Raw genomic sequence first — 24,800 nt, 5'->3', positions numbered from 1 at the left:
GACCGCAGGCTGGGCCATGAAGATGAAGCGGAACATTCTAGAACCGGGAGCTCATTATGCTTTTACTACATGCATCGACTGCAAGCAGCGGACAATTCACCATCTTTGTTCACGTTAAATTCATCAGTATCAGACACTTTCCTGTTTCATCTGCCGACCTTCGCTGTTTTTCAGATCTCTTCAGCTGGACCGCTCGCTGAAGAGCTTAAAACCACGCGTGGGAGTTGTTTGCATTGTCAGTGATCTGTACCTCCATAATGACCGTGTGTTATGGCGTGACATGTGTTTGTGTCTGTGAATAGATCGCATGTCATTGGTGGTCTTTGATGTTTCTCTCAGTAAGTCGATATACGGCTTCACTTTTGTCAAACATAACCGCGATGAAATCGGGTTCTTTAAAAAAATAAAATCCTAGGGAAAGAACAATTCACCTGAGACATATCAGTCAACATCATCGAAAAACACACACACACACACACACACACACACGCACACACACAATGTTGGCATACCTGTCTAAATGCAGACCTTCCATTCATTTCTATGGGAAAAAAACCCTACCCTAACCTTAACCAAAAATAACCAAACAAAATACAAGACTTTTGGCATTTTTACTTTTCTGACTGCATTTACAGTTTTTCATGGGGACCTGAAAAATAGTCCCCACATCATCAAAATAGCAGGTTGTTATTACATTGTGGGGGGACATTTGGTCCCCACAATGTAATATAAACATAATCCACACACACACACACACACACACAAATTAAAATATGGTTAATTAACTTTGCCTGGTGACTGAGTGATTGTGGTGTTCACAGCTCCCCGGAGGACAAACAGGACACCAGAGCTTTTGCTAAATGTTATGCTCTATCCATCACGCAGCCTCTCATTCCCTGACTGGGCCGGTAACCTGTCAGAGCAGTGTCTCAGTGTCATTAGGGGCCCTGAATCAGCCAGGGGGCCGGGGGGTCTGCCCCTCTGGACGAGTGCACATCCTAGTCACCTCACTACCTGTCCTCTAAGAGGGGCTCCAACAGCTATTGACAACAGTAGCTTGTAAAATGTACTAGACAATGCAGGAACACTTTATTTAATGTATCCATGTATAATGCATAATAAATACCTTCAAAATGCATGATAATACATTCAAACACGTGGCTATACTTTTAAAAAAACATAACACATTATAGCCATGCTAATTATGCATTATGAATGCTCTGTGAAGCTATCATCTATAATGAATTATAAATAACTTTATAATGCAATGTCTTATATTGACCATTATAATGTATTATAAAGGTATTAATAGTGCATTGTAGATGAGAACTTTTCATAATGCATAATAAACATGGTTATAATGTGTTATGCATCTATAAATAGTTATAGCCGTGTAAAACTTTATGAATGAATTATAACCCATTATGAAGGTATCTATAATGAATTCTGACTGTTTTCAGTAAAGTGTTTCCTGAAAATTCTGACAGAACCGTTTCTCAATAATGCTGCACAATTCTACCTAGCCTCCTGTTTCCTTGTTATTTCTGTGATATTATTACATATTTGAAGTCTGGCAAAGCTTTTAATGTATTTCAAAGAGTGGTTCTGGCAGCACCGTATACATTAGGAATCCATGAATGGTACAACATGGAACCACACAGTGAACAAACACCAGGACAATGTAGTAGTGTTGTGTTTTTATTCGAAGAGTATAAATAAAAACAATATTAATGCATTCTAATTAACTTACACGCCATGATTGACATTTGATGGTGCCCCAAAAGGCATTAGCATCACTATGCAAGTGATGAATAATTAAAACAGAGACACCCCATATGTGTTAGCATTCAGTATTTGCTTGCGGCTGTTTTGCACAGACAACATGCCTTCTTTTCTCCTTTAGTTTATTTAAAGAAATTCCACTCGACACATTTGTCATAATTAATTGTCCTATATCTATTCAGCTCGTGGCACTGAATTGGACCAATCAGACCCTCTCTGGCATTTTTGGTCATCTCAGTTTGTTGTAATATGTTCGTGACCATAACCTTGCTTGAAGTGATAAAGAAAAAAACCTACCATAGCGATCTGTTAGGTTACGTGGCATTTCATCAGAATTGTCAGCCCTAACGATTGGCATTCCGAATATTTACATTCTGCACTTTCATCAAGTCATGTGATGTCGTCCGATCGAGTCATGTGATGTGGTCCGATCGAGTCATGTGATGTCGTCCATACAGCGCCAACAAGCATATAACATTTCTGCTGTACCACCCAATGAGTACAGTAGATCAGTAGACAAAGATGGAAAGAAAAGCAAGGAATAAGCCGTCCTGGTTTGATAACTGGCTGCATTGCTGATTCATTTTAAAACTTTACTTTGCAGTTTGGTCTTTTTGGGTTTCAATCCCTGTCATTTTAAAATCACCTCTGAGTATTTCTGAACGGTGTTATCTGATTCCCTTGCAGATACACCCATCTTTCTATTTAAATGTTATGTATTCAGGTTTCACAAATACCTGCAGTTACATACCCAGAGAGGTGAACTGACCCAAGAAAACGATGGTAGTGTAAAACACACTTACTACTGCAGGATAAAAATATTTAATTTTTACTGGACGCTTCCTATTTCACAGTGGGAAAACAGAACCTTCTCTAACGACATAATTATATTAAATTACTCTCTTTAAAGGATGAGACCAAATTTTTAACATGGTGCATTACTTGACTTTCTACAAAGGCAAGTTGAGAGCACATTTAGCTTGGTAGGTAGAATAAAAAACATTCTTGTAGCAATTAGCCTTGCTGTCTGTATAGGTTTTCTGAAAACACCGTTACATAAGCTAGCAAATACTGGGAGGGAGTCTGAAAGAGGTCAAGTTCTGAAATAACCACAGCATCCAGCAGGGGAACTTGTTGCATTTGTTACTTCACAATCAGTGGATTTACATATCAAGGCAGGGATGTACAGCACATCTTATCTTCCCATGAAACGTCCTTCACGGCTACCGGATAGCTGCTTGTCTATTCTGGAACACATTTTGGGGTGTCCTTGGCGTGCCTGTTTTGTTTGGTGCAGAACTGCCCCCCCAGAGAGTGGAACACAATGGAACCCATAGGAGTAAAATTAACGAGTTACAGAATCACATCATGTTTATTCATCGTAATTTTTATTTACAGCCATTACCCAGCACAATGAGGACGGGCTGGCTGAAGAGGTGAATCCTACAGACATGACTTTTGTCTATATATTACAAGAAACAATATGAGTCTGTCTGTAGGTGGTTGACGTCAGAAGGCAACTGAAAACCTTTGGAGGTAGGAACAGTGGTGGAGTTTGAGTTTATTCAGAGAAATAATAGATTCTACAGTGTATAACCTGCAGATCTGGCGATTGTGTGTATTATGCTTTAAGTAGGAAAAAGCATATATATATTTATGTACACACAGGGGTGGATTAATTTATCTGAGAGCCCAATGCTGACATCCGGATGGACACTCGGGTATTGGCGATACAAGTAACCGGTCAATTTTTCCCGAGGTGGGGGGAAAGCATTAATCTGCCCCTGTGCACACACACAGTCACACACAATCACTCACAATCACACAAATCATACGGTGCATTTGGGCGACCAGATCTTTTGTGTTGCTCTTTCAAATGACACATCCATACTCATCCATCCTTGAGCCCGATTCTCCTGATCAGCTGCCACGGACCTAAGACATTGATATTTTAACATCAACCAACCCTCGATTCTTAAACCAAAAGTCAGGACGCGATCTCACACTGCACATGCCTGCAATGGTAGAGAGTTATTTTAGTGTCTATCCTCAAAATTTTAAAAATTAAAGCAAGATGCACTTGACTGAATAGTCAAGACATTTGTCTAATTTTTTTGGAGACAGCAGTATGAGTTGAAGAGGAGAGAGCAGACAGCACAGTGCATTAGACCCACAAAAACAACAAACATCTGATTTGTATTTCCTGTGCCGGTTGCAGTGTTAGCTATCCCTCGTGCTCTCACAGTGACAGGCTCTCATCATTATTGGCTCGTGTTGCTGTATAATTGACAGCAGATGTGCAGGCGAGTCTTTACATTTGTGTAATTTTATGCCCCAGTTCCCTCAAGTGCAGGAATTGTGGGAAACCAGGGCTACGCGTGTTTTACGTAACCTCCTCTGACTGCGAATCCTGGAGCTGGCTGTGCCTTCACAGTCCGTTCAGGCCATGGCTACATCTGTGCAGAATGTTATAAATTATAACCAGGGAGAATCCATTTCCACGGGGCCAGGTTCCCTGATATCGACTTTCACGCTGTTTGGTGACGGCTCATAATCAGTAAGTACTGTACTTAAAGGTGCCATGACAGATGTTAAAATTGAAATGAATTCAATTCAGTTTCTTTTTATAGATATATCGCCTTTCCCAAAATGTCCGATCCACAGAACAGAACGAAATAACAGTGGAACTAACCAACACACAATAGTGTAAAACATCTGTCGCGATTGTGTTGAACATGTTGTGTCATTTTGTCTTTCTATTTGCTACTCTTAGTTTAATGGTACACATAAAAGGAGTGAGGATCTCAAAACCATTGTCATTCATTGTACTAAAATGTTTACTTCATGACCTTCATGAGAACACATAAATAATAATATGAATCTCTCCCCAAAGACAGCACACTATATTCATACACTTCCTGTTTCACTTTATTACATTTCCAGGTAAGGCAGCACTGGTTATTTTAAATAACAGAAATACCAATAAATGTATGTACATTATACACAAGAAAACAACATATAAACTTAATTTACAATTTGAGAGTTTACATTTGTTCGGTTTTGGAGAACTTTCATTAAAAGTAAAATACAGACAGGTTGGCTTCGTAATAAGAATTCCACTTATTTTAAAGAAAATAAATTGTAGCATGTCTGGAGTAACACAGGAATTAATTTGTGACAATTATGAATGCTAAACTCTCACCTTAATATAGGGTTTGCTACTAAGACTGAAGACGGAGAGCTGAAGGCTTGAAGACGAGATCAAAAGACTCATCAAGGTCAACATGATCCAATTAGTGGGCGATCAGTCGATGGGTGGATAGGGAAGACTTGCTTCATCCAATACAACTGAAATTAAAATCATCTTTGCAAAACATGAGAAATAATTTAAACACATACATTTTTAAAACAGGGGGAAAAGTATTTTTACATGTTTCGTTTTATGATTTTTTAAAAATTTGAATAATGAGCTGCCATTCTACGGAAAGGTGTTTTAAATACATTTGGTTGAAACTCTTTTCAAGTTACAATGGCAGAATTCATCTAAAGGTAAAATCGAAATTGTTCCGAATGACGAAGAAGTTACTTTGGTTGCTGTAGAATCTAAATTTGGCAGTAATTTGCAGTGAAGAATGGCTGGAAAAAGTAAATGTGAAATAGTTTCTACGCTTCATCAAAGTATCTTTGACAATTTTGATGTAATACTGTTTTTGTATAATAGTTCTTCAGAACTTCCAAGTCTGCCCAGAGGCAGATTTGACTAAAACAAGAAATATTCCTATAGTCTCCTTTGTATTCAAGTAGTATTATAATAGTAAGATATTCATATCATTCTTCAAACTCGCACTGGGAATTTTAGTATGTACAATGGGCAATGAATTACTGGGCTTTAAACCTTCTTAACTATATCAGTGTGAGTACTCGCAGAATCACGCTGAGAATTTTTGTTATGTAATCGTTATTATGTAATAATAGCTTATTTACAAGTATATCAGGGATCTGATCGAAGCCTAAAATTACACCTTTTTTTAAATGATAAATCCCCCCCCCCCCTTCAGCCTGCATTTCCCAGTAGGGTCTGGGGTCGTAGCCGAGCCAAGGATGGAACATGAGGCTGCAGCAGCTGAGGGTCTCACAACCGCCTTGCGTGGCTATAATTACAGACCGACCGCTTAACCGGGCGGAGGCAGACTGCAAAGCGGCAACTCGCGCCGGAAGGGCCCGCGCACGACCTCCCCGTCACCCGACACCTTCTCTGCAAAACCCTGGCAAAGATAATAAGCGCCCCCACCCACTCAATCTCCTCTCCCAGGTCAGAAGGCAAAGAACAGCCTTAAACGCATAGCAGTTAACACCGAATGAGGCCTGAGATGTGACAACAATCCTTCCTACCTGTGATTTTAAGGGAAAGTGCCTTTTCTGTGAGTTATAGATTTGCGATGAATATATTTGTGCTTCTAATCTGTGCTTTGTTTTAATTCGTGTTCAGAGATAGGACACATAAAGTAAGATTCTCATTGCATAGTGGAACTGAATGCTTACAAATGAACCCTTCAATGTCGTGAAACATATTTAAAACGCGTCAGTAATGGAAATAATGACCCACAGATCTGATTCCTCTGTCGCTTCACCATTGAGGGGAGATTTTTCTTTGGCCTGAGTTCCTGTTGTTTATGAGACATGTGTGGCATTGCAATCTGAGAGCAGGAAACGCTTTGCAGTTTTGCAGGGGGGGGGGCAGGGTGCTGTCAAATTAAAACGCTGGCCAATCCACGGGCGCCGAGCACTGACCGTTAACGGCACCGCGATCCATCAGTTGACCCATATGGGAGAGGCGCTCCCAGGATTCAGATCAGATCACAGGCAGACAACTCAGCGCTTTGGGTCATGACATCGATAGGCTGGCACAGATTAAGCTGGGGGGGGGGGCAGATAGGGCCACATGCTGATTTAGACGGGGCTTCAACGTGCCAGGATTTACACACACACACACACACAGTCGTGTAATCCTATCTTTTTGGGGACCGCTCATTCGTTTCTATGGGAAAAAAGCTAACGCTAACTATGACAACATTAACCCCCTACCCAGCCCGAACCATAAGCATAAGTGGCCAAACAAAATACAAAACTTTTTGCATTTTTAGTTTTTTCATTGCAGTCACGGATTTTTATAAGATTCAGGAAAAAAAAAATGGGTATTCATCACGTTGTGGGGACATTTGGTCCCCACAAGGTAAGCTATACCTGGACCACACACACACACACACACACACACATTATTTCCAATTGATTATAAGTAAACAGAAATATTAGATATGTTAAAGCTATGATGAAAAATGATGTTACAGCTAAATTTTCAATGGGCAAAATTTTGGCCATTTTCCCGCCGTAAGTTATTACACATGATGTACGCAAGTATTAGAAATTGGAGCTGCTGTACATGTTGTCACTTTCATTGGTTCTTGGCATGTAGCTGTATTTTTGAATTTGTCGCGTGTGGGTCTCGTGTTCCATTTTTTAACAGCCTCCGAAATGTGCAGGAACGGCAAGCCAGAGAGGCCTGTGTCGATTGTCTTTGCTTGTCCCCACTGACCTCTTTTTATAAACTTGCGAGTCTTTTTTTTGTTCCAGGGAAAGATCGCTTTGGGTTATTCGATTATTCTTTATTTTGATTGGTTAATATGAGGAAATGACTGAGGAAAAGGATGAATGACTGCCCTCGTTTTACTCCGATGCAATTTAACCATGTTTTAAACCTTGAAAGGTTCTTCAGTAAATAAAATACATGAAACCTACATCCGTCCTTCTATAATACATTGACCCTGACCAGAAAAGATGGAATAATAATAATAATAATAATAATAATAATAATAATGAATGCTTGCACAGACTATTAATAGTAAGCCAGACCACTGTGTACACAACCAGAGGTGCTTCTGAGGGATTCTTTCTCGCAGGTCTTTCTGGGAGAAATTGTCCTCCAGTAACGGAAAATTTTGGTCCAGCTTTCTTAGATGCACAATACAGCACCAAGTCATTGTTGTGCAAAAAGAAACTCCTCCCATTTACCAGGCCTGGCCACAGACCATGGTGGGTCCATCAGGAAGCCCAGCTGCTCACGGACATGAGGCAACGGTGTTGCCACGGAGACGCTGCTGCGAGGAGCAGGAGAGTTTGGGTCGGCGCCTGGCTCCGTCCCGGCGCAGCGGCTCAGACGGCGGTGGTCTGCTTTATGCTGTGGAAGCTGATGCGGGTGGGCGACGTGGGGATGGACATCGCCCGGGCGACTCGAACCCGCAGCGCGTTGTTGTCCTGCCAGCGGCGCCACCGCTTCCTCGCGGCCGAGCGCACCTGAAACGCGAAGCCGGAAGCAGCAGCTCACTTTTACGAATAACAGTAGCTAGTCCATAACTTCAAAAGCCCAAAAACTAACCGATAAACATTCACTAACCCAGAAACTGAACAAAGACTTTTTTTTTTCTTCCAAATATGCTTTTACATAAATAAATACATACACATGAACTCTTGTGGTCATGTTCACAAACAGCCCATTGTCTTTTAATCACTGCAAATCATACCCCATAACATTTTATTGCGTGACCTGTTTCCGTGATGGCAATAACCACGAAGATGGGGAACGGCTCTGCTGCCATGTGACCTATAGGTCCCCACAAAAACAGTAGCACCTGACAGATGACTGATGAAACAGACCTCAACCCCCCCCCCCAATAATCACCATATTAGCAAGAGTAAGAAAAACTCTATTATGTGACACATGATTCATATGAAATGATTAATTACCCTGTTACGACCGCGATGTTCAGTTATTACATTACACAGAAGAAATGTAATCCATAAAAACAAACTTGACTCTACATTGGATGAGTTCTTACAGAACACAGAAAGTTGGATAAGTTCTATCTATCCCTTAAAATATGGTGAAATTAAAAAATTAATTCTAGCTTCAGTTAATTAAACTTAATTACTTCCTCCGCCAGTGTGCTTTGTGCCTCTTTTTTCCTTTTTGAACGCTTTCAGAACCATCTACAGTATATATTTCTCCAGATTAATGGGTCTGAACTTCCTGTATTATAATGTTATTAAGTCCTAACATTTGCTTTAACATTATCCACAGCACGGAGAGTTCATATTGCTGGGAATTCAGAGTATCAGGGTGAGCCTTCGTCGGGAATTTACAACAGCGATGAGGTCAGCTCATGACTGTTCAGTGCTGTATTGATTACTTGGGGGTAAATACTAGTAAACACAAACATGCAAGGCACCTTTATCTGCCTCTTTGGTTTGATTTCAAATGCTTCATAGTCATTACATTATACTCAATAGCTAGAAACAATGTAAAACAATCTGCTAAAGGATATTATTGCCTTAGATCAAAGATTTCTTTGTCTGGTTTTTGTAGACACTGTGGCAAGGTTAGCTGGCTGGAGTGAGATCTACAATTGAAGTCTGCACACACATGCACACTTATTTAAATGCGTATAAAAGTCTAATGACCTTGTAAATAATCTGTAGGGTTTGCAAACTACCCCAACGCTTTTGATGCAGCTAATTGTAGGTTTATAATGGAAAAATACAGATTTCTCGTGTGAGCATGAGAATCTGAGAGCGTGAGTGTCACGCCAGATGCGTGAGAGCTGGCAGCTTTGCTGTGGATGTGTTGGATTAAGACATTAGTTATGCCAGGTTAACGCAGCCTTGTCTAGCTGTCATGACTATTCACAGCACATAAGTAGGCCCAATCAGAGCCGATAGCTAATCTGATCTCGATGTGTAAATGTGACATGAAATTTCGTGTGCTTACCTCACCATTTAGGAAACAGTAAAATACTGACACAAAGAACCCCTAGGAAAGGAGAAAAACAACACAGACAGACCTTGTCAGTCATGAACATTGCTGACCTGTTTTTTCCTGCTTCATAGAACAACAGAGAAGAGACTTCAAGGAAGTAATCAATTAAAAAAAAATCAAACGTTTAACGATTTAATTCAATTAAAGACTAGCGTTCCACACACACTGTTCGGAATGAGGTATAACAAATTTTTCATTGAAATTGCTTTACATGAATGATGGTAGCTAATTCTACGTTATCACAGGTGCAGCGAGGCATAGCAAATGATATCTTCTGAGTGTCTAATTTTCTGCTTCTGTGGGGAGACGCATGCAACATCATCTTACGGCTGCTTACGCTCCACATCCAGAAACGAAATCTGTACGTGGCTTTAAAAAGTTGCATGCTATGATGTAAAACATACACAGGGCATGATGCATATTTTCACGTTTACTCCTGTGTGACTTTTTTGGATCACGCTGGCTCACTTTTTTGCAACCTCCGAAGCGTGACAGCTAACACAAAGGTCTGTGTTAGTATCTGTGTCAGGGTACATATTCCAGTTTTAGATGCTGGGTAGGTACCAAATATAATTTAATGTCTAGGGGAAGCGACGGTGCGCTTTGCAAACAAGTTAATATGATCAGACACTCACAAGCGTCTATGCGCCAGTTCTCTTACCTGAAATGACTGCAGAAAAGAATTGAAGTAAATAAACACAATCTGAGAGATGTCGTCCTCCCCAGGGTTCACAAAGAACAGCATGTAGGTGATTCCCAGTAAAGGCAGCAGCACTAGTGTGGCTTTCACTGCTTTCCTGCAACATAACAAAGCGCACGTGAACACAGTCTTTGTCACCGAAGTCACCTGGATCGAGTTATTATCGTGACAGTGTGAGATGGCTTATGTCAACGGCCTTAAAATCACAGCGAGATATTTCTCCCGGATTATAAAACAGGCTGAAATGACGTTAAGCAGGTGGAACTAGTGCTGATGTTACTTGTTGGGTAATGGTGTTGAAATTCTTTAGATAGCAAGTCTTATTAGTCATTCGAGAGAAACTGCGACGTCCCCCAAATCAACACATCAACATTATACTTACGCTCTTCCCAACATCGCGCAATTCAGAGGTCTTTACAAGCAGCAGGTAGCTAGATGCTACAGCCCTGTACTATTCAATACTCCACTTAAGCGGAGGGAAACAGCATTCATCTCATTGTAAAGTCGAAAATATCTCCCACACCCTCATCCTCATTGGTCCCCAATTACTGTCACTCAAACCGGCATGAATTGCAATAGAACTCTTCATCATAAATCACAATAGCCCCGCTATTAAAAAAGTTACAGTTTCCTTAACTGTAACACACCCACCAATAACTTGCAACTCCTTAAATTATATCACCACAACCCCTAATCATGCAGAATTGCCATAAGCGACTTTCTATTATATTCCAAAAAAGACGTGGGCGCTGCGTTCTTCGATCCCGAGGTGCTTTACCTGCCGTTTCATGGCAGGAAGTCTATAATCTCCAGCTCATTCTAAGACCGGCACTGCCATGCGATAATGTGAGTCACGTGGAAAGAGTGTATAAGAGCAGAGATTCGGTGATTATGGAGAATCAGTCTAAGGTACGACGTGCCAATAAGGATGATGATGGATTTTTTTAACCTTCGTTCATACTTAGAAGCGCAATATACGTGAAGTCAGCTTATGATGAATTACTAAACACACTATTACAATACATGTGAAGTTTTAAATGTCACCTAGCTGCATCGTGTGACTGGCTGATTAAGCAGGGACCTGTGCTTTGAATTAGCAGACTTGGTGTTGAATGAAGTCTGAGCTCACAATGCTGGATGTCTCCCCCCCCCCTTACCTGTACTGTATTGTTTCAGAGGTGGTGGAGGCTCTCAGTTTTGTCATAAGAATCCTCACAATGTTGAACAGGAAAACAAAATTTATCTAGGGGAGGAAAACACATACTCGTTTTAGCAGGATGTATAATTTATTTGGATGCCAGAATTAAGTTGTGCACTCTGCATTTGGGTTAGAGTCAGGGCTTTTTCCAGTGTTTTCAAACTACCGTGATAAGCCTGTCATTTCCCCAGAAAGCTCCGTGCAGACATTCACTCAGTATTCGGAGAAGGATTAACTAGAGACCATCGGCATGGTTTAACTCATTCTCTGTGGCGTGCACTCAGGGCAAGTTTTTTGTTGGACACTTTATATGCAGGAGTGTTGGGAAATGGGTGGTTAGGCAGAGGATGGCCACACACACACACACACACACACACACAGAGTGTGTCTAGGCTTGGTGTCATTGTTTCTGGGTGATGACACAAAGAGACAGAATGAAAAAAACCCCTGAGATCAGAGCGGAGTGCTCTTCAGTACAAAAGGAAGACATTTTAATGATGGGTGGCCTGAAACTTTTGGGTTTGTGTGTATTTTAGACGAGAAATCAACCAGAAATTTACTGCTGCACCAAACAGGGTGGAACATTTGTAGCACTGTGATGTAGCGCTGTTTGTTTCCAAGGCTTTGGCCTGAAGATCTGTAAATGTGCAAAGCCCTCAGATCTTTCACAGACAAACAATGCTGTTTGCTTGGCTTGACTCCCATCCCATTGCTTCCTAAATAAGCCCAATGTTTCTTTTAGCTATGAGTTATTAAACGCTTCTGTTTGTTTTTGTTTTATTTTTTAGCACCCCATGTGTGACGGGACGCTATAAAATTAACCATCCTTGCTAAACTCAGCCGTATTTGCACATGCAGCTGTCCTTGTAGAGTAACATTCCCCGGCTCATTTTGGAAAACAGTAACTTAATGAAGCTGCATTATATGACTAATACATCAGATCACTCAGGTGTTGTATATTATTAATACATTAGACCACTGGGGAGTTTTTAATGCATACACGCCCCTTCTGTGAGACAGGATTGGAAAGGACATTAACCCAGGAGAGCATCATGGGATTTAAACCAGAGTATTCAGCCTTTCTAGTCTTCGTTCTGTTGATGGTTCCACATATATTTAAAAGCCCCCAAAAACACACAACTTTTCTCAAATATTTCTTCACGTCGCAGAAACACGCCATGTGGTGTTGAGCGCCGTTGCCTGCGCTCCTCTCAGTCTACGGCACTGTAAGTCCTGCCATCGCTTGATCCTATCATGAAACTTGCCAGGGAAACGTGACAATGCACGACGGAAAGGCAGCTGCGTCTCCGGAATCACACGGGAGATCCGGAATCCTCAGGAGAATCCGCAGCTTAATGTGGCACCGGTGTGGGAAATGCGCGCCTAATCGCAGGCTCACGGGGATGCGATTATGCATGCGCTAACACGCAGTAGCGCATCTTCAAACTGATTTCCTGATTTTAAGGCATTAAAAGGGCATTTAGCTGTCAACATGAGACAGCTGGATCTTCAAACCATTTGCCAAACACTAGGCCACTACATCCAGCATCTAATTCTAAAAGCCGAAACGGGTTCATTCTATTGAATCATGCCATTTGTTAAGGGACAGAAAGTCTTTTAAGGTCTGTATCGTTTAAGCTTTTAGTGGAAGTAACCATAATGGCTTTTTTAACCACAACAATATTATAAAATAGTACATTACAAGATGATGATTATTCAGTACTGGGTTCTATACCATTACATTTTCAGGTATTACATGTTTACTACACCGTATACATTCTACCTTTTTTTATTGTATGTATTTTTTTATTTACTTACCAGAAGCACAAGTATTACTGGTCCTTGATAAATGTAGTCAATATACTTTCCGGGTTCTTTCCCGAACCAACATCTGTAAATAAAATAGACGCCAGTGTCACTTTGCATAATAACCCAGCTACATTTAGAGAGTGAGAGAGCAAGAGAGAGAGAAGTAGTAGAGCGAGAGAGAGAGAGAGAGAGAGAGAGAGAGAGAGAGAGATGCCGTGGAGCATAAAAATTGGTCCAGATTCCCCAGTCCTGCATTTGGCCTCCAGTGCCACAGACCTCATATTACACTGGTACCACAGAGGTACTGGTTGTTATTGCAGGGGGACAGATGTTTTAAACACAATGGACCTTATATGGTTTGTAATGCAATATTTATAGCTATAACTGTCACTCCCTTCACGGCTACTGTCCCTACGCATTAAGTACAGCTAAGGAGCAGCTGTTAGCTCTCTAAATCCCATGAGTGAGCGTGCAAGTGTTTGGGACTCCATAAAAACAAAATTTGAAAAAGAACAAAATTGAAAAGAAAAAAAAAACTATATATATATATATATATATGTATATGTGTGTGTACAAATATACACCCCTAAATGAAAGGACATCTTATAAATGTAATAATATGCATCGTATTTCGGGTCAATGGAGGGAATGAAGGATATGCATTCTGTATCTGTGTTCTGTGTTGTGGTGTCCTGTATTTCTGTTCTGCATTTGTGTTCTGTAATGTGTTGTTCTGTATTTGTGCCCTGTATCTGTGTTCTGTACTGTGGTGTCCTGTATTTCAGTTCTGCATTTGTGTTCTGAATTGTGTTGTTCTTTATGGTGGTGTTCTGTATTTGTGCCCTGTATCTGTGTTCTGTGTTGTGGTGTCCTGTATTTCTGTTCTGCATTTGTGTTCTGAAATGTGTTGTTCTGTATTGTGTTCTGTATTTGTGCCCTGTATCTGTGTTCTGTGTTGTGGTGTCCTGTATTTCTGTTCTGCATTTGTGTTCTGAAATGTGTTGTTCTGTATTGTGTTCTGTATTTGTGTTCTGTATTGCGTCCTGTATTTGTGTTTTGTATATGTGTCCTGAATTTGGGTTCTGTATGTGTGTCCTGAATTCATGTCCTGTACTTGTGATCTGCATCTGTGTTCTGTATTGTGGTGTCCTGTATTTGTGTCCTGTGTTTATGTCCTGTATTGATTTCTTTCTGAGGCAGCTGGATGAAATAGGATGAAACAATTGGAACCAAGGTTAGACAGACACCACAAGGTCGATGAGGGAATTTAAGCACGAGGCATCAGGAAGCCTAAATTTGGAGGTGCAAGAATTAAGGAGAGATCAAAGAGCAGAGTGTAACGTTGTGTCTAGAATGAAAATGCACTGAAACCTTCTGTATCGTGTCTCTACTTTGCAGCCCCAAAGAAACCAGAATTTGGCAGCAAGATATTCAAAAAAACTGAGACAAAAAAAAATCTAGAATGACAAGTGTGTCTGACCGATGACATGGTAGCAACACACTTAGTTCTGTGCAAGGCCGTATTTTCAATCTATCAATGTATCACTGAAGACTGCTTGAACAATATGAGAACATTAAGCATCCACTGAGAAAGGACACTAAATCAATTCCTTAGAATTATGCAGGAATTAGCTCTCAATGTGCCTTTCTCATTCAGAGCAAACACATCAGTTATGATAATATATCAAGAAAAATTAGTGCATTTTTCGAAGGAACAATTCTGCAGCAAACGCTGGATGGCACAACAAGGTGGAGATAAAATGAATGTGATCTGCTTCACTGGAAATATCTGGGACTGGGTGTTAGTAAGGACACCGCATATAAAATTGCCTTCCAAATGAACAAATCACGTGTCAAATGTGTATTCAAAGGAAGAAATGCGAACAGGAATTCAAGGAAAACAAAGTGAATACAACTGCACTATTTCTTTGTTAACTTTTAAATGAACTTTTTAACTTTTAGTTAAGTTTTTAATCTCATGTTTGTTCTGGTCACCTGGAACCTATCCCAGGCAGGGTAGGGTACAAGGCTGGGAATACCCTGAACGGGATGCCAGTCCATCGCAGTGCACAAGGCTGGGTACACCCTAGATGGGATGCCAGTCCACTGCAGTGCACAAGGCTGGGTACACCCTAGATGGGATGCCAGTCCACTGCAGTGCACAAGGCTGCCAGGCCAGCGCAGTGCATAAGGCTGGGGATACCCTAGATGGGATGCCAGTCCGTCGCAGTGCACAAAGCTGGGGACACCCTGGATGGGATGCCAGTCCAGCACAGGGCACATGTATGGTCATACTCTATGGGCAATTTAGACATGCAGTTAGCCTAAATGCATGTCTTTGGACTGTGGGAGAATGTGCAAACTGATGCACAGGAAAGGGATTCAAACCCTGAGATCTGGAAGTTTGAGACGCCTTGCCACCTTAAGAGATTTATTTACTTACAAAAATAAAATTAATCCTGCATGCTATTACTTATACCACATTTGTTGTGGAAAATTCAAAACGTGTAACATCCATTTGTTATGTTTTCATGTAATATAACTACAACGTGATCTGGGTTGTTTTTTTTTAATTTATCACTTTTAATGGTTTGATCTTTTTGTTCTGTTGTTTTATGAGGCTGATGTTGCACATCTGGGACGACAGATAGTATTGTGATGAAGCGATCTCTCTAAAAATGGTCAAAGAAGGAATTCCGCTGGGGGTAGAGGTCAGGGGGCAGAGACATTAACCCATACATGGTACATGGCAAAACTTAGAGCTTTATATATAGCAGACTGCTAATATAGAAGCATATATCTGTTAAGAATGAATTTGCTGCCTAACATATTTCAGGCCTGATTGTGGTGTGCAGGCTTTAGATTCCCTGCAGTCAAAAGCTAAAAATACAGCAGTATTTTTAAGGTATAAAACGTCACTGTGGAGAAACACCTCCTTTCTCACATCAGGTGGTCACACATGAAATGTGCATATTAGCCCAGAGATGCTGACTGATGCTCTGTCATATACGGAGCCGATTATGCAAAACCCAGGAACACTGGAAGTTTGCAGCGGAGATCCCGGCTAAATTGGCACAAAAATACACAGATACTAAATTAGGTTTTTGGTTTGTCACCTTGCATTTTTGGGATTATTTGCCTGATCGCATTAATAAAATGATTTGCTACTCTACAGTAGGATGTATGTCTTCACATAAGCAGACTTTAAATAAATTTAAATATTTATCAATTTGACCTAAACCCTGAGCCCCCTTTAAAGTTATCTGTCTAAATGTATCCAGTGAATTGAGACACAACAAATATCTTCATGTATAGTCTGCAGTACAGAGGCATTCACTTACTGTTCATCCTCATTGTAGAGTTTTCCAATAGCCCAGGCCACAATGATTGGACACGGAATACCTGTGAGACAACACGACAGTAAATGTTTAATTATATCTATCTGTTCCTCGGCTAACGGTAGGAAATTCTCCAAAAAAAAAAGCATCCCTCTTGAGTGAAGTTGGACGAGAACCCTTAGCCTAAGCGTCCAATGAGTGGCCAGTCACGAATGCAAGATAGTTCTGCTAACGAGTACCAGAGTAACGAGACTTAAAATCCGACATCAGAAAATGTCTGCAAATAAATATCGCCCAAGGGAATCGAGCAGGAACTAAGTCTACTTTCAATGTAAAGAACAGAGCAGCCAGCAGCAATAAGAGAAGCCAATGGAACAGTCAGTAATGAGACAGAGCTATGAAGTTAGCGAAGGGATGATGTTAGCTTGGCTGTTTGAGAAAGAGGCTATGAGTCTAGGAGGAACTATGAGGACTGATCTCAGTTGCCTGTATTCCTGTGTATTATCCTTGTTATAACATGATTCAGTTCATAAATCATAGTAATGCAATTCACAGTATGAAGCAACATGCACCGCAATAAATACATCATTTATAAGTCATTATAAGTATAGATACTGTTGTGTGGTTTTGTCTTACATGTTGATAAATGAGCTTCTTTGGATCGACTGTTTATACTCAGAAAGCCTTCCAGATTCTTGTACAGACTGTTAGTGTTAATTAGCACTGTCAGCTATGACTTGTAGGTTAGACCGTGAAGTGTCTGCTCCGTGTTTGGTGCCCAGAGATCTGTGGTGGAAAGCCGGGTTAAGCACGAGGGTCTCTGAAGGTGGACGCCTGCAGTACAGACCGTTGGCTCGCGAGTCGCCACGCCGACGTTTGTGACATGTTCCCACACAGAGACAACGCGATGGCAGCTCTGTTATAAATACCGGTGACTAAAAGCAATTCTTCCTGTCACAGCAATGCAGAGGAATATTCCGGAAGCTCTCCCAGCCAGCAAAACACTGTCTGTCACTCCCAGCATGGTGAATTTTCTCAGCGTTTACTTTTATTAATTTTCACATGCTGAGAGTGGGTCACGGACATGTACCCTAGAAAGCAGCAAACCCAATTTTCATGTCTATGACAGCTGCATATTACGAAATGAATTATTATTTTACTCTGCATTGGCATCTTCTGTTTGCTTGACAGCCAGCACTATATATACACATATACACATAAATCACTTCCACATGTGAGTCAGGCGCCGATACGAGCCAAGAGTGAGCCTCACACTTTAGTTCAGCATAAGCATGTCTAATTCACACAGTCACATGCAGACTGAAAAGCAGCTCAATCAGGGGTCTTTAAAGACTTTAGTCCATGTTCACTATCTCTAAATTCGTGATCATTTGGCAACAGCACTAATCATAGGTAAGGGAAATTTGCATGTGCTGCTTTTCAGTCTCATCAAAACCTTTCTTCTAAACGCAAGCATTTACAGGTACAGTGAATAAAAAGCCGTCTAGCTTGTATTACAGCAGTCGGGAGATCTCCGGACGTGAGCCGTAGAGCTAATTACACATTGTGACGGAAAACTGTAAAAAGTAAATGCGACAAATACTTACACCAGCCAATGAAAAGGAAAACCCATTTCCTAAGCTTGTCGGTCGAATACGTCATCACTATGGCTGTGTGAAGGTAGCATCCTTCCACGAACATCCAGAAAAAGTTGGTCACCACGAAATAATTATATATTGTCGTGATAAGGCGGCACCAAGGCTGTAAAGTAAAAGAGGGGAAATGCAGTAGGGAGCAAAAATCTTAGGCAGTCAAAGAAAATTATGATGTCTGTCAAAGCGCGTTAGCATAGTAATTTCAAAACCTCTCCTAAAGTCACCCCAGCGTTTGCAGCCACCATCCAATACACCCATGTGTTTTTTGAGCTGACCATTGGCACACCTCGTGCGACTAATCAATCCTTCACTGACTGTTTATTGGTTGTGAAACGTGAAGAACACACAGAATGGGTGACAAGCCCCTGAGGAGAAATTCAACTGGGCACTGAGGCGATGTTCATCTAGCCATCCAAGGAGTTATCAGCAACGTTTTGGAGAGCAGAAATTCTTGTTAGTTTTTATTGTGTTGCTCTTAATTTGCATATGTTTTAATGTTAAATTGTGTTTCTTTTTTCTAAGATAAAATACACATACCACCCAGATGAATAGCCTTAAACATCTTCTTTGGCTGCCTAAGACATTTGCACTGCATAATTTTCACTGATTATGGATTTTCATATTATGCAAAAAATCATCTCAATGTTCATGAATGCAAAAAGAAAACAAATTAAATGTCCGTTTCCCAGAAGTATCAGTGCCATGATTGTGAATTAAATTGACTTTATTAGAATTTACTATCCTGTGTGGCACTACAAATTCCTTTGGGAAACATGGCCCAGTTTGATATAATGTAGCACTGCATGTCTGGACATGCTAAATGCTTTGCAGATTGGTGTATAGCGGCACCGCTCATTAAAATTAGTTTCTTAAAACTGAGCGTAAGATGGACGAACGTGACCTTACTTCAGGACAGATTACTTGAAAATGCAGTTGTTTGCTCGTTAGAGTCAGATCATTATTGCTAGCAGATATCCACATTTTTGACTCAGGGCTATTTACACCTTGAACAGAACAGCTCTTCAAGACTGTCTAAAATCAAGACACTGATTCTATACTCTGGATCCTTTCAAAGAAGTCGCTGTTGTTGTTGGACACAAGACGTAAATGTTTGTATTAAATGACAGATTATCTAATGCTGAGAGAATTTTAATGGAATGCAAATGCACATTTACTCAGAAGCATTTTCATAACAGCATAACTTCAGCTGCAAAGATTCTTTGAGGTCCTGACTCATGCGATGCCAACAAGCTGTATGGTGAGTAGAGTGTGGGGGGGGCTGGGGCGGTACTCTGTCAGCTGTAAATTATATGCTGTCCAAAGCCATCAACAACGGTCAGCGCGATGAAGGGGGGATGGCGTGAGTGTTAGATGGCGGAATATCAACTCAATGCAAAGTGTACCGGGGGCAAATGGACGAGGTACCTCATTGCTCTCGTGAATATTGTGGTCGATCAGCTGCAGAAGAAACCACATTACGTTCCTCAAAATGAAGGTGGTGATCAGGTTCCAGTGGATAATGTTGCGTAGGCATCTAATGCTCCTTTATGGGGAGGAAAAAAAAAATGTAAATCAACACATGGATCTGTTATTTTTCACCGCTCCAGAACTTTCAGCTGCTCTCCGTTGTTGCTTTTCTTCGATGTTAAGCATCTTTTGGAGAATTCCTCTCACTTGGGGAACTATTCAGCCTGACATTAATAGTTCTACCCAGAAAGACACATTTTGCCTCGAGCCTTTTCGCTCTTGTGCACACTCAAAGTGGTTCTCTGATGCACGTTCCCAAACAGTAGTCTTTGCAGAGGAACCTTTTTTAAGAACCATAAGTTAACTAAAAACATTTCTCTTATTCATGTGCAAGTCTTTCTCGATCTATCACTCTGAACACTGGACCGTTAGCTTTACAAAGCTTATGAGTATGACCATTTTAAACTTAATAAATATACTAAGTACATTTCTAAATTTATCAAGTTAATTATTTAAGAAGAAGTCTTTTTTATAACTATGTAAGTCTGTAATGTTAATATGCAAATTACATTTGGATTAAGCTATCTTTATTTTTTCTTGCAACCATGCAATTTTTCAGTTAGCTACACTAAAAACTGCTTCTGCACTGGTGCATCTTAATTGCATGTTTAACACATATCTAAGCACCCAAAACAGATCTGATGGAAAACTTTCAGGCCCACTAGTCCAACAAAATTTAAGCTGTGTTACTTACTTTTTAAAGCTTAGTGTTACAGAGAGCCGTGATTATTTTTCTTAATTTTTCTGTTCACAAAGCGTAGCCATATTTGTAAATGCAGGCTTGCGCAAGATGAACATTAATACTGCACTCAAGGACAAAATGCACAACTCAGTATGGCCTTTGTATAGGTGGAGCCTCCCTACTGGAGTCGACAGTGCTGTCAAATCTTATCTGCACATCGTAAACACCGGAATTCTGCATGCCGGAAATTTGGATGATGAATGCAAGTCTGAAAATCAGAAAGCTACAGTTGCCGTATTTGTTCTTCCATCATCTCCCAGCTCCCAGCTCCCAGTTTTACTTACACAAAGATGTTAGGAGGACAGAATGAAAAATGATTGGTTCAGAGAGATAACCAATCAAATTGTAGAGGAGGTGGGGCTAAGCAGCTAGTGGAGGCTGGACCAAGACATATGGTTGGTTGATCCCACCTCCTCTAGTTGCTTGAACCCACCTCCTCTACAATATGATTAATTATTTCTCTGAACCAATAATTTTTCATTCTGCCCTCGGATCACTCTTGTGCAAGTAAAACTCCAATGAGCCATCTTCCATGGATATGAAAATGCTGCCTAAATATAGCTACCTTACTCTGATCCTACATGCTCTTCAGAATGAAGCAATGTATTTTTAATTTGAAAACTTGATTACTGGAACCAATACCACTGATTCACGAGTGACTTTATTGTCAGTTCTGGGTGGTGGTAACGTAAACACTTCCAGGTTTTGATCTAAGTTGCCAGAACATTTATGCAGTGTCAGATAAAGGTTTCTCTCTGAAGAGCCGCAGGTCTGGCCTGGCACTTTAAAGGACGCTCTCCGTGAGAGTGTTAACATTAGTCAATGAACAAATAAACTGGCAAATACATTTGCTGCCGTTGCCTTTTTAAAATGTCAAGTCAAAGTATCATTATTGTCAGCTCAGTTCAGTGATGCGTAAATCATACAGAAAGATGAAAGATGAAATTTAGTTCCTCTTGGTCATAGTCCAAAAACAATAAGAAATATCATTTAAATATGCACAACACATGGGCGTCGCCCCTCACATTTCATAATTATTCGTTTGGACCCCCCACATTTAACATAAATATTAGTTTTATGCCAGTGTGTCCCCCCCACATTCAAAATGCTTCTGACGCCCCTGGTACAACAAATGAAACACAAGACACACAAGCAAAACTCAAGGCAGTAAAATCTAGGTATGAGAATTCAAGACATAAAAATGTATAGTTAAAAATGCCCATGTGATTTGCAGTTAATTACGTACAACAGACCCGTATCAGTGGTTAAAAGTGCCATTTTTGTAAGGGTACCACCTGACGCATGTTCCTTAATCTGGTCCTCAGACGGTCCACGTTTCTGCTCCCTCTAGGGAGCTGAGAGGGAGCGAAAATGCGGACTGTCTGGCACAGAGCTGGGAGGGAGCAAAAACACGGACCGGACTAGGGGTCTCCGAGGACCGGTTGGGAAACATTGAACTAACATAAGGTTGTACTCACCGCAAGCACAGGAAAAGTATGAAGGCCACGACAAGAGCTCCAACGGATATGCAGTGACCTAAGTAGTTGATGATGAGAGCAATCTTGTAGTGCATGGGGTACTTCCTCTGACGGTCATTTGGCGACAAATGAAAAGGAGAAACAGTTTAAGCTTAATGTACATATCCTGGGTGACATAATATGCAACACATCAATCACAAACATCCTATATCCTTACAAATATGTTACAAACAAAAGAACAGGGGCCCATTATTTGCTAAGATTTACATTTTATGTTGCCTCTGGCTTTGACTGATCAGGGAGTCTAAGACTAACAGACTGCTTTGCATCGATGTTCTTTGTCACAAGAAAAGATCTCCTGACTACTCTCCAACAAAAAATCGTATCAGAGAGTTTTCCCTGATGTCTGCTCTATTCTTTTACTTAAATGTGTGGGAAATTGAGTTCTGTGCCATTTTCTAAACCTTGGGTACTTGGCACAAACAACCAACAGTATACTCAGTATGACTTTGTTTATCTGTAACAATTTGCTATTATTAACAAATGCAGATCTCTGAATAAAAAGGTCATTTTTATATCATAAATAAGCAGAATGTTTAATGCAATGAATGAGGGGAAATAGAAAAATCAAAGCTCTGTGTGTTGAGTGATGCATTTTTGTGAACTTTGGCCCAAAATCAACTACTGGGCATGACAGAATATGGCGGAAAGAAACCTTTTCCTCCAGTATGGGTTCACAGCCGGAGTAGTTACTTTTAAAAGCCCAAGTGCCGTTCTCCATGCATTCCCGGTAGGCATTTCCTGGAAGATGGAAAATGATCATGAATTCATAGAGACTGCAGAAAGCCACCCGGCATTGTTATCTCGTCCTGGCACATTTTCTTTGGTTATCAATAGACAAGCAGAGCATTCCTGAATGGCTTTTTCAGCGACCTTTCACAAATAAAGCAGTCCATTTGCCTCAAACTGCACGGCATTTAAATCGACCTTGAAAGGAGAGAGATTTGAACACAGAGCCCTATATTGGCAAATAATATTGCTTAATTTATTACACTGTCTTTTTACATTGTAGTGGCTTACGTCAGATTTTATTTTCTATTTTCAGTTTTAATTTCTAGCATCTCTCAGATAATATGCAATGGACTGCCTAGGATGTCATAAAGGCACCTGAGGAATGGTACATCAGAATCGGTGGGGGGGGTCGGGGGGATGCAAGAATCAACAACAGACATGTGACACCTTCGATCACAAAATTAAAGTACAGGCACACAAAATAAGTGATTTTCCGCTCAATATTATTTCCATTTAATTACATTGGAACGTTGACCACAAATACCATTGTTTGTTTATATATACATATATAATATATAAATTATATATTAACTGTGTTTCTAGTTAATGTAGAAAAAAATACACCAGACTTTTTGTTTCAGCTTAGATTTGAAGTGATTTATTCAAACAATTTTCAGATACATTGTGTTTTCAGCAGACTACAGTTAAATTAGATTTTCCAGACACAATGCAGAACTTGTCACCAACAAAAGAAAGGAATGTATCCATTCATTCAGCACCTAAAGATGATCTATTACTCACATTGGTTTTTAAAAATGTTAATTGTTAAAAACATCGCTGCTTCATTAGGTCATGTCATGTTCCCAGACAGACTCTTAGAGAATGTTGATTGCTTTTTTAGAAACTGTAACCAAACCTCAGGTTCGCTTCACCCTCCTACGGAAATTTATAGAAGAAAATTAATGGGAGGCATTTATGCAGATTCCCGGAATTATTTGCTTACCTTTAAAAGCTCTTTCTGTAATCGTATTTGAAATGGACGTTTACCTACTTTCCCCCTCATTTTTTGCTGGCTTTATCCCCAATTTTCCAAGAACACTTATAAAAACATTATGTCATTTTAAAAAAATTGCCCCCTCAAATCCCCTTTTATCTATCTGCATGTCCTGCACTGCATTATAGAAAATTTAAATCTCTAATTATCAAGGCCCTGAAAAAAGCTGCGATCTGTCTTCTAAGAGGACTACAGATCTAGACAAAAAATCACCCTGATCTGTTTTCATTCTACTGTTTATGACTCTGTTAGTACGCAATCCTAGACAGGGCACTTCAATAAGCGCGACCTCGTGACGTCACGCCGAACATGTGATTTCGAAAGCAAAGGGGGCGTTTCCTAACCCAGTGCTTTGGGGGCATCTGGGATTTGACACTAATTAGCACATGATTGCACAGTAATAAAGCACCTTGAACTGCAGGCATCCTACAATTTCATAGATGGGGCTGGATGCGGAATGATGAATGAACAGCTAGTAGATCGGCTTTCTGTTTATGCAATCTAAATGTTAGATCGCTCAGCAAAGCGATATTTAATTACGTTTGTTGTTTCTTTTGACCCATATAAAGTGACCCCCTTCACCTCTCCTGCCATTATGTTTAATGCATTTAATTAGCATTAAACCATGAGCCATTAAACTTTTATTACTGAAGCTTACCGAGCGATATGGTAGTTTTACCAACATATTTGAACAGGCAATAGATCTGTCTCCTTGGCACCTCAAGCTCTCTCTCGCAAAAACACGGCAACAAAATAAACGAGAAGGGCGTCAGCAGTGTCACTTCCCGCACGAGAGCATCGCTACGGTGTACTGTATATATACAGGACAGGCAGCCCTTTGGCAGCGAACACGGG

At 40.5% G+C, this 24,800-nt stretch overlaps 1 protein-coding gene across 4 annotated transcripts in view; it reads right to left on the bottom strand.

The window, feature by feature from the left end:
- Positions 1–4,692: 4,692 nt before the first annotated feature.
- The window catches only part of LOC111845860 (corticotropin-releasing factor receptor 2), a 43,420-nt gene continuing 23,312 nt past the window's right edge, over positions 4,693–24,800 (bottom strand). For all 4 annotated transcript variants that reach the window (XM_023815552.2, XM_023815549.2, XM_023815550.2 and 1 more), the window contains 10 exons: positions 22,815–22,900; positions 22,100–22,206; positions 19,778–19,895; positions 18,305–18,458; positions 16,701–16,761; positions 13,369–13,441; positions 11,510–11,595; positions 10,314–10,449; positions 9,605–9,646; positions 4,693–8,133 (listed from right to left, as the gene is read on the bottom strand). In XM_023815552.2, coding sequence (XP_023671320.1) covers positions 7,993–8,133; positions 9,605–9,646; positions 10,314–10,449; positions 11,510–11,595; positions 13,369–13,441; positions 16,701–16,761; positions 18,305–18,458; positions 19,778–19,895; positions 22,100–22,206; positions 22,815–22,900 — 1,004 coding nt within the window. In that variant the 3' untranslated portion in view covers positions 4,693–7,992. The remainder of the gene's footprint in view (positions 8,134–9,604; positions 9,647–10,313; positions 10,450–11,509; positions 11,596–13,368; positions 13,442–16,700; positions 16,762–18,304; positions 18,459–19,777; positions 19,896–22,099; positions 22,207–22,814; positions 22,901–24,800) is intronic.

The sequence above is a fragment of the Paramormyrops kingsleyae genome, chromosome 4 (genome assembly GCF_048594095.1).
Source record: "Paramormyrops kingsleyae isolate MSU_618 chromosome 4, PKINGS_0.4, whole genome shotgun sequence".
NCBI classification, from domain to species: Eukaryota; Metazoa; Chordata; class Actinopteri; order Osteoglossiformes; family Mormyridae; genus Paramormyrops; species Paramormyrops kingsleyae.
The sequence above is the reverse complement of the archived record's forward strand: the minus strand, read 5'-3'. Positions and strand labels throughout refer to the sequence as shown.